We start from the raw sequence: 12,608 nt of genomic DNA, 5'->3' as shown, positions 1-12,608 counted from the left end.
GATTTGCTGTTCTGAATCGCTGAACAGATGGACAGGGTTTCCCCCACCGTCAAATAAGCCTGGCGGGCTGCCATGCTTTACTTGCCCTCTTGTGTGCCTAGAGTGGGCACTATGGTGTGCCCAAATTTCACTGTTTTGATTTTTTGATTGATTTTACCTTTGCTGTTGGTTACAATAATCATGTAGACTTAATTAACATTGGATTACAGTACAGATTGATAGGGTAAAGTTTTTTACCGCACTTTCTACATCCCGGACGACATAGCGGGACCTCCATGGATTGTTGGGTCTGTCAGGCACCGCAGGTAACTTGAGCAAAGGCGGGGCTGCCGAGATGGGCTATGTAAGCTAAGGTAAATGCGAACCACTCCAATTTCCCTGCAGAGCCTCTCTACTTCCAATGCCAGATCTGTTTAACACACAAAACGTCTTGAACAACAACTAGCAGGAGATTGCTAAGGACGGCCCTATTGCATTTTATTAATCACGGACACTTGGTGACACGCTTAGATTCTGAAACAGAACTGTTGAGGCTAATCGCGGCACAAAGTGAAGCGGTTCATCACCAGATTATGATGTCCAGTAATGCGCATACTAATGATAACTTTATTGTTTTCTGGGGGAAACTGTCTGTGGATGGAATTTTCCAACGACCTAAGGACTTGGTTGTGTCGCCAGCGATAACACTCGTCCCGAACAAGTGCTTTCCCCGGAGTACCTGGACATCATCAGCTCTCTTGTCGCAGGTGGCTTTAAATTCTGTTAAGCCACTAAAGGAAATGTGTAGTTTGTTGGATCGACCATAAAGCACAATATCACACAATATCATATTCTTCTCAATGGAATTGGAGAAGTAACTGCAGGTTTTATATTTTTTTTAATCAAGTTTTATTGATTATTAAGTTGCAAGTTTTGTGGCGTGTGCAAGTCAATCTTGGAGAGAACGCCAAAAATGGGCACGTCTGAAACGATGAAGCTGAGTAAGTTACATTGGAAAGACAAATTTCCAAAGCTGAAGGAATCGCTAAGGAATATTCAACATTTGGACTCAATTGGATATTTTAAGAAAACAGCATTTCAAATGGAAAATGAAGCTTTGCAAAAGTGAAGTGCTCATTCAGCGTACAATAAAAGGCGGAAGAGAAATGAGTAGATGTGAATGTGTGTGTGTGTCCATGGACTTCCTAAAGGAAAATATGACTCTAATGATATTGTAGAGAGTATTTAACAAATCAACTGTGGTTCCCGACACTGAGCGATGTACCAACAGAGCAGGAACATTACCTCCAAGCCAAACTGTCAAGCTCAAATTAGAGCGTTCACATAGGATGTACAACCAATCCCAGGACCAAATGGCCGCGTTTCATGAACCGAAACAATTTTTAGAATTAGAAATCCCTTTATTGTCATTGTACTCAAGAGTGCAACGAGATTAGAGAGCTCCCCTCTCCAGTGCAATACAACAATAATACAGACAAATATATAAATTAGATAAATAAGAGAATGCAATGGAAAATAATACTGAAGGGTATATAAAAACACATCACGATGCTGTTCTGCAAGGTAAGGGTGGTCTCGTGTGTGTGTGAGAGTTCAGAATAGAGATGGCATAGATTGTCTACTGAAAAATAAGTTTAAAATAATGTTCACCACTGTATACGATAGTTAAAACAAAAAGAAAAGAAAAGCAAAAGTATTCAAAATTTGAGTGTTTTTGGTATCCACAGGCATGTTGACCCTAGCCGCGCCGCTGGATTTTGAGGTGTCCCGGGAGTTCTACTTGTCAGTGGAGGGCAGCCGGGGCAGGTCGTCATTGGCCGATGTCACCATAGTGGTGGTCAATGTGAGCGACGTCAACGACAACGCTCCCATCTTCAGTCGTGGCGACTACAGCGCCGAGATTTCCGAGGAGCGAGCCCCAGGGAGCCTGGTGATCAAGGTACACCTCAAGAAACATCAAAGTACACACATACATTACCATGCAATATTTAATAATTATTAGTTTAGTTTTCCCACGATTAGTTGTTAGGCCTCAAATTATTACTTAATATATTTGTTTATGCATTAAGAGCAGCATACTATTTCCATCGATGTGAAAAAAGGCGCTATGCTTAAACACACAGAGCGCAAATTACTTTATTAAAAAAAAAACAATTAGTACGTGTTCTCTAACAGGAGACTACCATCTGTAGACCATCCTCTTCCTTTCATATACTGTTCATCACGTGAAATTAAATATGGTCACGTCATTGAAAACGATTTAATTGTAAAACATTGTTCATAAGAAATGCAAATGCCGAAATCCACCCGTTCCGCCTTCACTCAATGTGCGTCCTCCCGCAAACATGGGATACGAATTTTGGCACAACGTCGGTAACCATGAACGCCACAGCCGGAAGCAACAGACTTTCACAATGAAAGAAATACGTAATAAAATGATTGTCGGCAACTTTTGAATTAATGCAAAATTAACGCATTAAGTTTCCCAGTTGTAAAAAAAAAAAAAAAGTACCGTATTTTTACGGCCCTAAGACGTGCTGCATCAAAGGGCGCACCACCCGTCGAGGGTGCTATTTCCGTATTTGATGTATATATTAGGCGCGCCGCACTACAAGGCGCGAGCTCGCCTCGGGCTAGCTTAGCTCGCGTTAGCTCGCACTAGCTCAGCTTGCTAGCTGATGCCAGCTCACCAGCACTCTACCCCTTAAAGGATCACTGCCAGAGGTATCACCCCAAGTCAGTGACAGATGTCCTGAAACTATGAGGAGTCACTGTCAATAACACTGATTCTAACCAATAAGAGATGTCATGACAATTCATCAGCTAGACAACGTCAGGGGAGGGACTTCACTGGTCACCACACTCCTTAGAGTCACGGTTTCAAATCAAAACCAAAAAAACTCAGCATACAAGCAAACAATGAAACAAAGAAATACGATTAACACAAAACATGTATCTCTCATGCCATCTGTGCTTTGGGCTTTTTGCAGTCTGTTGTCTAAACCTGGGACGTTTCTTGATTGCAATAACATAAATGATAAGACAGACTACAACATTGTGGACAGCTGCCCTTTTGTCCAGCTTTCTCCTACACCATCACCGAAACACCATAGTCACATAATGTATAAGTCACAGTCAATTCGAAGCATAGATGAATCAGACTTTGACCAGCAGGTTGTGCTAACATGTACTCCAAACAGCCCTATGAGTAAAAGGGTTGATGGTGGAGAGTGATCCTCCGTCCATGTAATGGGCGCGTCGCTTTACAAGGCGCCTCGTTTGTTTTGGGAAAGATTTGGGACTTTAAAGAGCGCCCTATGGTCTGGCAAATACGGTACAATTTTTCAATGCTTAAAATAGCCGCCAATTATATGCAGATTTTCTTTATTCATGGGCCAGCGGCCAGCCCAGTCCCTTTCATGCACAAGTAACAGCCACCCACTATTCGAAAACAAAAAAATCTGCATGTTTGATGCATTGATCAATGCAAACATGCCAGGTTGCATTTACTGCAATAACCACACTTATCCTGTGTGAGCCGTCACGTCGGGTGCTTTGCGGGAGATAAGGCGGCAATAACACAGCTCAGTGACTTGCTGATGGCAGCGTAATCACACACTGTCCTGTTTGACATTCTTCTGCTGACGACTTCTCGCTAGACATCTTTAGCGTGTTCGTATGTTGAAACTTGTCCGACATTGTTCTTTGCATGTACATGCGCACACACACACACACGCACACAAACATAAAGAAAATACTATATAATGCCAAAATGTAGTCACTCACTTAAACATTTTTAATTGCATTAGTATGTTATCCCCATCTTACATGTTTTGAATCTTCTCTCTTTGAATTTAACTAGCATTTGCATAGGTGTCACTCCCACAGGCTAACAAGCGCCTTGATTCACTCCAAGAATGCAAACTTTTTTGAAATTATCGTTTTTCACTCATGCTGTTTATACTTAGCAGTTGAAATTGTTCATTACAGAGTTCTCAAATGGATCTGATTACGGTAAACCACCATTTATCGCAGGGATATATTTTGTTTTTCATATGGCAGCGGCTGCTCTGAAGTCGCTTGTTACCAGTGTAATAGTTAAGTTTATTATTAGTTGATTATTAGTTATTCAACACATGCTAACACAACACATAAAATCACAGTGTCTGTAATGGTGGAGAATAATTGTCTTTCCTCTTTCCCTCCTGAACAAGTTATCTGAATTTTTTAAATTCTATCAGTAACATTACAGCAGGACTTTGCACGGGAGGGTGTATATATATATATATATTTCAATTATGAAAAAACGTTTTCCAGCATAGCAATTGAGTACTTGTCATTCTTTGCACATTTTCAGCAATCATTATCGAACATGTTAAGTAATTAATCTCTAAATGCACTTTAGTGGGTCTTTAGGTTTATGTGTATCAGTGTTTGATTGTATTCATGTAGGCAGCTGTGAAAGACAAATCTCATAGGGAGCTAAAGAGATTCCTTGAATCCTTAAGGACCCCTGTAATAGTCTAATGCCCTCCATTTTGCTCCCTCTCCCCCCGAAGGTAACGGCCAGCGACCGCGACGGCCCACCCAACAACAACCTGCTGCGTTACTCCATCGTGAGCGGCGACCCGCTGCGCCAATTCGCCATTGACCCTCGAAGCGGCGAGATCAGCCTCTGCGCCGGCCTGGATCGAGAGCAGGTCAGTCATGCAGTGTGATGTCATCCATCCCTGCTTTTCATTGCCATCACCGGACAATGCGAAAGCATGCCCCCTTTTGCTTGAACATTTCTCATTGTGATTCTAGATGGAAAAAAAGCATCAACAGTTTTCGCACGTTCCCGGTGCTTTTTATGTTGTTGTTGTAATACAAGCGACGAGAATATAGCAGCCTTGTGCGAAAAAAAAAATAATTCAAGTCTATTTTCTTCTAAGATTGAACATCACAAATCAAGGCAAAATATGCTTGTTATTCGTCTGCTGGGGTATTCTTTCATATCTGGCACATTTTGTGTACACTTCCTAAAAACATTTTTTCCTTCAATATCTAAAGTTATTAGAACTTGCTCTTGAGATTTAAGTACTTGTTATGTGTGACTTAATCTTAAAATAAGAACTAATATCACACCATACCAGGTTTACCGGGTATAAATATCCTCGTTTTAAGACAATGGTTTTGGGTTTTAAGGTTGTCTTTTAGGGTGTGATGGAAACCAAATTGAATTGGAAAATCGGTTTTGATTTCACCAAACTGGATTAAATCCTTATCCTAATCCTAATTTTAAAATATACTGTCCTAGAATTGAATCGCACCCCATGCATCAATTTTCGTATCAAATCATCTTTTATGAGAGGAGCAAAATAAATATTTTAGTACCTTTTTTCTTAGATGTAGTTCGAAAATTCTGATGTATAGGCTATAAACTACGACCTTTTCCATTGTTTTTGTCCATGTTTCACATTTCTATTGTCATTAGTCGACACCCGTATACTCGCAGTTCTGCACCCAAGCCTTCACATTCACGTGAGATCAGCAAAAATATTATTATCTTTTTTGGTACCTTTGACAACTTTTGACAATGAAGAAGCCCTCCCAAAACGTTTTACCAAACAGCCTGAAACTTGCTGTGATGAATTCCTTTAACGATCTTACTTCTCATCTTTGATCGTCTCATGGGAGAAAGTCCAACTTTTGGGATTCAATGAGAAAAACAACTCTGTCGACTCAAAACGTGCAAGTAATGACAATACAAAAACCGTTTTGGGACCGTTAAAAAACTATTGTGCATGTGTTTGTGTTTGTACAGCTAAATAATTCAAGTTCAGGTGATACAAATGAGCGCAAAGCCAGTAATCAGGTGTGAAAATATAATTTTATTCTAACAAAAAATGGTCCATTTGTCTCTCTTCTTTCTGCCCAGAATACTCATTACTCCCTGACGGTGCAGGCAGCCGACGAAGGCGATCCACCGCTTTCCTCCGCCGTCCTCATCACCATCACCGTTGCCGACGCCAACGACAACCCGCCGCTTTTCTCCCAGATCCAGCACAGTCTGCTCTTACAGGTTAGACCTCCCTCAAACTTTTGAACGACTGAAGAAAGTCATGTAAGTCTATTTTGCACTGTTTGAGAAGGCAATGAGAAACAAATATGCTGAGCCAATATTCCCACCGCCGGAGGTCGTATTAGGCAGGACTGTGATTGTGTGAAAGCAAATGTCAAAAAGCCAGTGCATAGTTTAGCACGAGACATTATCTTGGTGTCCGCTGATATGAAATCGATTGATCAGTTCAAATGCCATACAGGGCTATTGTGACCATTGGGAATTCTGTGAGAATTTTGTGAGTTTCCCAAATAGCTGGTCTATTTCCACACCATCACTGAGGGAACAATTTTTCAGGATCTCTTTGTTAAAAGGGCTGTTTTAGATTCTTCAGGAAAGGCTACATTGCACCATTAGAAACATCTGACAGGGACGGCAATGTTGTTAATAAAGCTTATTTGCCGCCTTGAGAGGAAAGACACAGAATTACCTGTCCATCTGTCACTTTTAGCCACGCAAGCTGTCATGTCAGACTGATGCCTGTCTTAAAAGTGTCTTCTGCCAATCAATCAAAGTCCGCATCCATCTGCTGCAAGCAGACTTCATGTGAACTTAAAGTGACAGAAATCTCTGCATTTAGGATGCTAATAGTCCGTCTGGACGACCAGTTGTGTTCACAATAAACAACTGACAGTACATACATGAAAACACATACAGGCTGTGTCAAGCACATTCCGGTGGCACCGTGCATGACACAACAAAATGGCCAAATCGACAGTATTGGCCACTTCTAAGGTAAGAGTGTGCGGTTCCGTTATTGATTTTGGATATCAGTCAAAAAACTTTGGTCATCCTCCAAAATCTCCGTTATTAGCACACATATACAAACAGTCCTGTCCAGATGCCGCTCCTGCCCTTCTATCCTGCCCCGTCTAGATTTAGCAAGCAGAGCACACCTGATCAAAACATCTGTGTGTGAACGACCTGACGACATCGGTAGTAGCCATGTGGGAGTATTTTTCGTTGAAATTGGAAGCAGCTGAATGCAGCATTTGTCACGCACAAGTTTCCCGTGGTGGAAAAGATTCAAGGGAAGCTTGATAAGACCAAGCTCATCAAGCCTTTGAAAAGACATCACATACATCAGAATGCGGATTTTCAGAAGATCACTGAGGCGAAGGAACAACCCCCTGGCTCCCTCAAGCAGTCAATGCTGTCTGAATCATTTTCAAAGCGTGACACTCATGTATGTATCGTGCATCGCATGTATCATTCCTGCTGATATTGTATCGGCTCAATAGCGGTAACAGACAAAATGAAAGTTGTTGGGCACCCCTACTTTTTTACTCATCTCGTCATGATAGGCACACATACCAATGTTCATGTTGCAAAGTGTAACTGGCTTCGTTGACTGAGAATTGTTTGTGGTTCTTCTTGTGATAAACATTCCTTCCAAATTAAAAAAACTAATAATAAATTGAGCCTAAAATCTTTCAAATCTAGACGGAAGACTTTCTTTGCATTCTTCGGCATGGTTTTTTGAGATGTGGGCCTACATGTGATGGACGTACCGACCAAAATGTATGCTACTGAGTGCGCAATTATTTTTTTAAGAAGCCCAGGTAATGCCTAAAACGGTCAATTCCTTCCGATGTATTTTCGAGCATGGTTACCTGACACAACATATCACGAGTGTTGTGAGTGTTGGGTGTTAATTCTGACGCCATCTTCAACTCAAGCAAATATTTTCATGTCTGGAGTGTCATGGGCCCTGCCCTGGCCTGCTGGGGTGGTTCCTCAGACAGGCGAGGGTCCTCTTTACTGGAGCCAGCTGGCTCACCCAATATACAGTATACAAGTACTTGTGCGCGTTGATCACTTTCTGCCCTCAGGTAACATTCCTCTCTGTTGGTTTTTGTTTGATTCCTTTTTTTGTTTTTTCAAGTTACTTACAATTAATCATTACATTACATTACCTATGTTGTTGTCCGTGTTCCCTCATCTTTTTCACAAGCTTTGAGCCGGCCTGTAACAGCACTAATGATGTGTTTGACCTCGCTGCTGTTTATTCTCGCATAAATATACAACAGCATTGCTAACCTTACTAATCCATTTGCTGTTTGGTTTTGAATGTTATATATTTTATATATATAAAACAATATATATATATATATACGTTCTTTGACTTCCATTCTGCGTCTGTTTGATCGCAAGCGTGATTATACTTCAAGCAGAGAGGATTTCCTCATCCTCCGACAGAAAAATAAAAGTTTGAATATCGTTAGAGTATCTTCTGTGGTTGTGTTGGATCTCTCTGGTCCCATTCTCCAAGCTGTCCCGCTTTTACAGTTCACTATTAAAATATAAAATAGACCTAGATGTGACGTTGTCAAGTTGCTTTCGAGAAACCAGTTGACATGGGTGTAGACATTGATCTCCAGATTATGAAGATCATTTTCGCTATAATTCTAGTTAGTTTGTGAACATTTTGTAAGTGTGAAATGTAATTGTAATCTTTGTTTTTGTATTTGTTTTTTTGTTAGTTTTCCCTAACTATAACTTTGTCCTGTTTTTTTATTTTATTTTTTTGACACAGGAGGGTGAAGCGGTGGCCAGTGGCATCCTGCAACTTCTGGTGACAGACAAGGACACACCCCGCAATGGACCGCCATTCTCCTTCCACATCATCAGCGGCAACGAGGATCGGCGCTTCCACGTGGATCAAGGCGGTCTTCTGTCTCTGGCGGCGCCGCTCAGGAGAGCGAGTCGAGCACAGCACCGCCTCAAGATTCAGGCAAGAGCAAAAAAAAAGTTTTAATGCAGCTCTCTAAATATTATTTCATGAGGGGAAAAAGTTCCTTTAATATCACTTTTTCCACAATTCACCCGCTTGAGTATTTACTCAGGTCTTACAAATATTGCATCTGCTTTATTATCATGTCATACCACGTCAACACACAGTCATCCCTCTTGGTCCGGAGATAAAAGGCAGGTTGGTGACGCTGATAATGATAATTGACCATGCCAGCGGCTGTCTCTAACTACTAATGAGCTGATTGTCATTGTTGGGCTGCCAGCGTGCTGCCAAAACACAGCTGACCCCGGCCATTTGCGGCATTCATTTAACTTTACCCAGGGGTGAGGGAGGGCGCGAAAAGGTGACCAAAAGATGATTTGGACAACTTTTGCAACAGTTAAAGCAACATTAACATTCCCCACAACATACAAGGCATATTTAATGTACTTGAGATGTACGCAGCGTGGTCCCAGGTCGGAATAAAATAATCAGAATCTGCTGTCAGACGTGCGAAACTTCAAAGTGTCACCCTCCTGGTAAAATATTGATTTATTGACTCTATCATGAGAGTATATCAGGGAAGATCATTAATTTTCCAAAAGATGGACCTGACTTTCTCCAGCTAAAATCTGGCCAGAAAGTTTTTAAACCAAAACCATAGCATCATTTCAAAACAGAAATCTTGGTTTTATTGATTTCACATTTGAGTGTAGACCTTAAATTATGCCATAAACATCCACTGAATGCTTTTCTTCATTTTGTTATGTTATAGCCTTTTTGAAAAAAATGTTTTTTTAATCCAAGTTCTGCAGACAATACCCACTAACGACAATGTAGGAAAACTAATTTATGAAATAATTCATTAAAGAATCAAATACCAAGAAATCACATTTACTTAAGTGACGCTCGAAATTGAGCTCAGCTATTGAGCACAGACTTAGAAAAAGGCTAAAGGTTTGGCAATGCTTGAGAAAACTTGAACCTTCAGACATTTTGACAGTAACTATCACAGTGTTTGATTGACATTTGCTGACAAATTGCTCCATTTTCCATTTTGATTGTGATCTCCATTAACAAAAAAAAAAGTGCTTTCAACCAGAAAGAATCTGACGCTCGATAAGACAAATTATAGGAATCGTTATGGACAAGTCACCATTTGATACATCATGTACACAACGCTAGTCACATGTCATGAGCGCTGATAAAAAGCATGAAAGGTCGAGGGGTCCGTTGCTTTAAAGGGGACATGTTATGAAAAAGTGAAGGCATTGAAGAATAATAACGTGTCAGAAGTTATTGCAAATGATTTTGGAGACCCAGTAACTACAGTTCACAAGCAATCACGAGTTAGAAATGTGTAAACGTACATTGTGCCTTTTCGGTGGCGTGGCATACAGTAACTCACTCGCATGAAACAGGACAACAAAAAAAAAACAGTAGTGCGGTTTAGAGAAGGTGAAAAGAAGAATTGTTTATCTTTGGGCTATTTTGACCAGTGGGTGCTACGGTTGGCATCTTCTGAAAGGGTACTCAATTCCGATTCACAATCCAGATTCTTAAAAAATAAATAAATACATTTAAGTTTAATTGATGATGCTAACTTGTGATTTTTGGGGCAGGATGAAATCATTTGAACTTTTCTGTTTTAATCCCGCAAACTATTTACTGATCTTGAACTTTTCTAAAACATTATGAAAGGAGTATTTTAGCACGATTATAGCTTACCTTTGGAAGAATGGCTAATTACTCATGTAATATGAGTTGTTTTGGTGGCTATTTTCTTGCTTGGTTCACTAAAACGCGCCTCTCCCCATGTGGCTGCAGCGTCCCTTTCACGAACTCACGACGTCAGCCATTAGTTGCTTATCTCACCTTTCGTTATAAATCATAAAAACGGGCCGAAGCAACAACAGCCTGAGGCAAAGCGTGCACGCAAACTAACTCCTCTCTCAGTAGCATGACGTCCTAACTCTCTCCCAACTGCTCTCGTGATCCCACTCCAATCCTGTCAGTGACGCCATACATGCAAAAACTCTCAGCAATAACGTTGCTCAAAAGAAGCCGGCATGAAGTGTTACCGACACAACAACACCCAAATTCTCAACTTATCACAGCTAAACTCTTATTTTCGCCACTTGCACATTTTCTTAACTAAAATATTGTGATTAAAAATGAACGAATGGTGTCAGTTGGCAGACTAAGTGCACTTGTCCCCAACTTTGGTGCCTCAGAGAAAGTGGGTGTGTTTAGTCGGCAGTGGCCGTACGGTTGTGCTCTGACTCCTCACTTTGTCACATAGGAAATTAGGACCCCGTTATTTTCTAAGATTGGGAGGGGCTGGTGCTGACAGTTGAAGAATGAGCAGAAACGCTCTGAGATGGATGAATGGAGGAATGAACCACTTTGGTGGTGTTCTTGGTAAGGATTTAGCATTTTAACGTGGTTGAAAGCTCCAAATAGTTGATTTAGCAAGATATGGCCCCTTTATTAACAGACTTATGAAATTGAATTTTTTTTTTTTTTTTTGAGAATACAATACAATACAACTTTATTTATATAACGCATTTCACAACAGCTGGAGCTGTAATGACGTGCATTCCATACGGTGTAATATAAATTAGCGGGAATTAGAACACAAATGAAAATACATTTACAATAGATACCGGAAGAACCGCAGAACAGTGACAGTCTCATGATGAGTCAAAAGCTCAAGAATAAAAATGTGTCTTCAAACGAGTTTTAAAAGAGGACAGAGAGGGGGCTTGCCTAACATTTAATGGGAAGTCATTCCATAGGGAAGGACCGGCAACAAAAAAGGCGCGATCCCCCCTGAGGCTGCGCTTAGTCCTCTCCACCTCGAGCAGCATTTGGTCCACAGACCTGAGGCAGCGGGCAGGTGCGTTGGGGTGAAGGAGCTCAGAGAGATACGCTGGGGCCATCCAAAGATTCAAAGACGGAACAGAAGTATCTTAAAGCGAACTCTAAAGTGCACTTGGAGCCAGTGAAGGGAGGCTAAGATTGCAGTCATGTGATCCGTCTTCCGAGCTCCAGTTAAAAAACGAGCAGCAGCATTTTGCACCAGTTGGAGGCGCTTGACGAGGACTAGCGGACTCCAAAGTGCATAACAATATTCTAGCCTAAATATGACAAAGGCATGGATTACTGCTTCTAAATTCTGTTGGGAAAGAAAGGGCTTCGCTTTAGCGAGCTGCCTAAAATGAAAGAAGCCGGATCGAAAAACAGCACTGATTTGCCGATCTAATTTAAAATCACTCATTCAAGTTTGAGACTGTTAGCTTTAGATAAAATGCCAGGGGTTGAAAGTCAAAGGGCCACTGGGACCAAACACCGTAACATCTGTCTTGTTTTCATTGAAATTGAACAAATTAAGTGACATTCAGATTTAGATTTCCTCTAGGCAGGACAATAGTGGTCTCAAGGAGAAAGTGTCTTTTTTGCTCACCGGGACATAGATCTGACTGTCATCTGCATCGCAATGTTTTCGTCAGATGCAATCAAGGGGCAGCAAATATAACGAAAACAGCAAGGGCTCCAAAACAGAACCTTGGGAACATCATACGACAAAGGGGCAGAGTGGGACTCAGAGCAACCTAGGCAAGCACAAAATGTCCTGCCAGTCAACTAGGATCTCTTTCCGAGCTGCCGCGGAGCCAGTGGCTTGGATGGGGCTGCACGCCGCATACACACAGTTGTATTGTCTTGTATTTGCTATGGTCCTTCTACGAGGCGAACGATCAAAATTTAGCA

At 41.2% G+C, this 12,608-nt stretch overlaps 1 protein-coding gene across 1 annotated transcript in view; it reads left to right on the top strand.

Annotated features, from left to right (window-relative positions):
- The window catches only part of fat2 (FAT atypical cadherin 2), a 123,522-nt gene that overhangs the window by 74,949 nt on the left and 35,965 nt on the right, over positions 1-12,608 (top strand). Inside the window, exons 16-19 of the mRNA XM_088293428.1 lie at positions 1,728-1,939; positions 4,560-4,700; positions 5,921-6,064; positions 8,640-8,837. Of these exons, the coding sequence (XP_088149554.1) occupies positions 1,728-1,939; positions 4,560-4,700; positions 5,921-6,064; positions 8,640-8,837 (695 nt within the window). The remainder of the gene's footprint in view (positions 1-1,727; positions 1,940-4,559; positions 4,701-5,920; positions 6,065-8,639; positions 8,838-12,608) is intronic.

Source organism: Idiotropiscis lumnitzeri, chromosome 4 (assembly GCF_059441095.1).
Source record: "Idiotropiscis lumnitzeri isolate Australia: NSW breed Sydney's pygmy pipehorse chromosome 4, RoL_Ilum_1.0, whole genome shotgun sequence".
NCBI lineage: Eukaryota > Metazoa > Chordata > Actinopteri > Syngnathiformes > Syngnathidae > Idiotropiscis > Idiotropiscis lumnitzeri.
Note: the sequence above shows the minus strand (reverse complement) of the source record. Positions and strands in the feature narration are given on the sequence as shown.